The sequence below is a fragment of the Miscanthus floridulus genome, chromosome 14 (genome assembly GCF_019320115.1).
Source record: "Miscanthus floridulus cultivar M001 chromosome 14, ASM1932011v1, whole genome shotgun sequence".
Classification (NCBI taxonomy): Eukaryota; Viridiplantae; Streptophyta; class Magnoliopsida; order Poales; family Poaceae; genus Miscanthus; species Miscanthus floridulus.
Window position 1 is genome coordinate 12,984,436 of NC_089593.1, and position 2,380 is coordinate 12,986,815.

Sequence of the window (2,380 nt, forward strand, 5' to 3'; positions counted from 1 at the left end):
AGATCAATCTTAGAGAAAACACAAGCACCTCTCAACTGGTCAAACAAGTCATCAATTCTAGGCAACAGATACTTATTCTTGATAGTAACCTCATTGAGTGACCGATAATCAACACACATCCTCTGAGTACCATCCTTCTTGTCAACAAATATAACCGGTGCTCCCTAAGGTGACGAGCTAGGACGAATAAAACCTTTCTCCTGTAACTCCTTAATTTGTTTCTTAAGTTCTTCTAATTCATTAACCCCCATTCTATATGGATGCTTAGCTATAGGTGCAGTTCCAGGTAATAATTCAATAATAAACTCAATATCACGGTCAGGTGGCATACCTAGCAAATCATTGGGGAACACATCTGGAAATTCACCCACCACTGGGTCCTCCTTGTTGCCGCTATCATCAAGCTGGTTCACTGTGGCTGTCGGCTGTGCTTGTATTACAACATCAACACTGATTCTTTCTCCATTTGGTGCGGTCACAACAACTACCTTCTCCTTACACTAAATCACTGCTTGTTGTTGCATCATCCAGTCCATACCCAGAATCACATCTATACCAGATGCTCTCAACACAATGGGGCTCACTTTTAACTCTACCCCCCTTAAGGTTAGACTAGTCAGAAGACAACGATATGAAGCATGCATACTTCCACCCGGTGAGTTTACTAATATGGGATTTTGCATGGCACATAATGGTATGCTATGATTTCTAACAAATGCTTGCGATATGAATGAATGCAAAGCTCCAGAATCAAAAAGAACAGTGGCAGGGGTTGAGTTAACATTGAACGTACCGAGCATGACTTCGGGTTCTGCAAGCGCCGTCTCGGTAGACACATGGTTCACTTTTCCCATGTTGGGTGCTGGCTTCTGATAGCTGTTCTACCTTTGGGGGGTTTGCTGGTTGGGCTTCTCAGGGCAATTATAAGACAGGTGACCTTCTTTACCACAACGGAAGCACTTTGCTGGGAGTGCTAGGGGCACTAGTCTTCATGGGAGTGTTGTTAGGCGCTCCCTGTCGTGGTGTCTGCTGACCACTCTGTTGCTGAGGACGTTGATTGGCATTCTGCTGCTGGTTCTGGTTGCGCTGAGGATACTGACCATGATTCCACTGACTGGGTGGTCCCTAGAACCTCTGTTGAAAGCCTTGCTGAGGGTTGGTACGTGGACGAGTATTACTTCCAGAGGCCTGGCCCTGAAGCCTCCTCTTCTTGGCCTCCATCTCCTTGCACTTGTTGTCAATAACAATAGCGCGATTCACCAGTGTCTGAAAATTGGGGTAGGTATTGGACATAAGCTGGAGCTGCAGACCATCATACAGACCTTTGAGAAAGCGGCATTGCTTGTCAGCATCATTAGCCACTTCATTTGGAGCATAATGTGACAATTGAGCAAACTTGTCACGGTACTCAGCGACGGACATGGATCCCTGCTTCAGAGCTCGGAACTCCTCCTGCTTGAGCTCTATCAGTCCCTCAGGTATGTGATAGGATCTGAAATTCTCTCTAAACTCCTGCCAGGTGACAGAAGGAGCGTTGGCGGGACGTCCATACTCGAATGACTCCCACCAGTCTTGTGCTTCTCCCTGGAGCTGCCCTGAAGCATGCAACACCTTCTGTTGATCATTACATTGTGCTATGTTGAGCTGCTTCTCCACTGCACGAAGCCAATCATCTACTTCCAGTGGATCAGTGGCATGAGAGAACACCGGGGGACGGCCCTTCAAGAATTCACCACGCTTATCACGTGGTGCTCCACCACCCTGTTGGTTCTGCTGATTCTGCACCAACGCTTGCATGATCTGTGTCTGTACTGCCAAGAGTTGCTCAATAGACAGTGGCGGTGGTGGTGGTGGATGTGGGGGAACACCTCCACGACCCCGGCCTCTTCCTCTTCCAGACATCTGCTATCAAATATTCAAAATTTAGAAATCTCCAAGTTAGAATACATTATGAAAATTTTCTGGACGAGTCTCAACATCAGAAGCTCTGTAAAACAGTCATATCTCGAGTTCCAGAATTCCAAATAAGGCGTACTTTACATGGTTGGAAAGCTTAAGAAATTATATACAACTTTTATTCAGACCACATTCCCAGATTCTGTCGTTAGGTTACTCAAAAACAGGATACAACGGAAACTGTTTCCAGATTCCAGACTGCGCAGAAACTTAAACTTGAAACAGAGATATCTCACGAACCAGATCAGATATGGGGGTGATTTCAGAGGCATTGGAAAGATGCTTAAGTCTAGTTATTCCCATAAAAATTTCATAATTTTTGGTCCTGTAGATTTTAATTGGCATTGAGATAAGGACAGACTGCTCCGAAAAACAGATTCCGAGAGAAAAAAATATACCAACCCAACTATTTATTTATTGACCC

General features: G+C 45.2%; 1 protein-coding gene across 1 annotated transcript; it reads right to left on the reverse strand.

The window, feature by feature from the left end:
- Positions 1 to 1,174: 1,174 nt before the first annotated feature.
- LOC136503061 (uncharacterized) lies at positions 1,175 to 1,902 on the reverse strand. Its single transcript, XM_066498262.1, has 2 exons — positions 1,323 to 1,902; positions 1,175 to 1,230 (listed from the first exon to the last, which is right to left on the reverse strand). The coding sequence occupies exons 1-2, from the start codon at positions 1,900 to 1,902 to the stop codon at positions 1,175 to 1,177; spliced, it is 636 nt and encodes a 211-aa protein (XP_066354359.1).
- Positions 1,903 to 2,380: the final 478 nt, after the last annotated feature.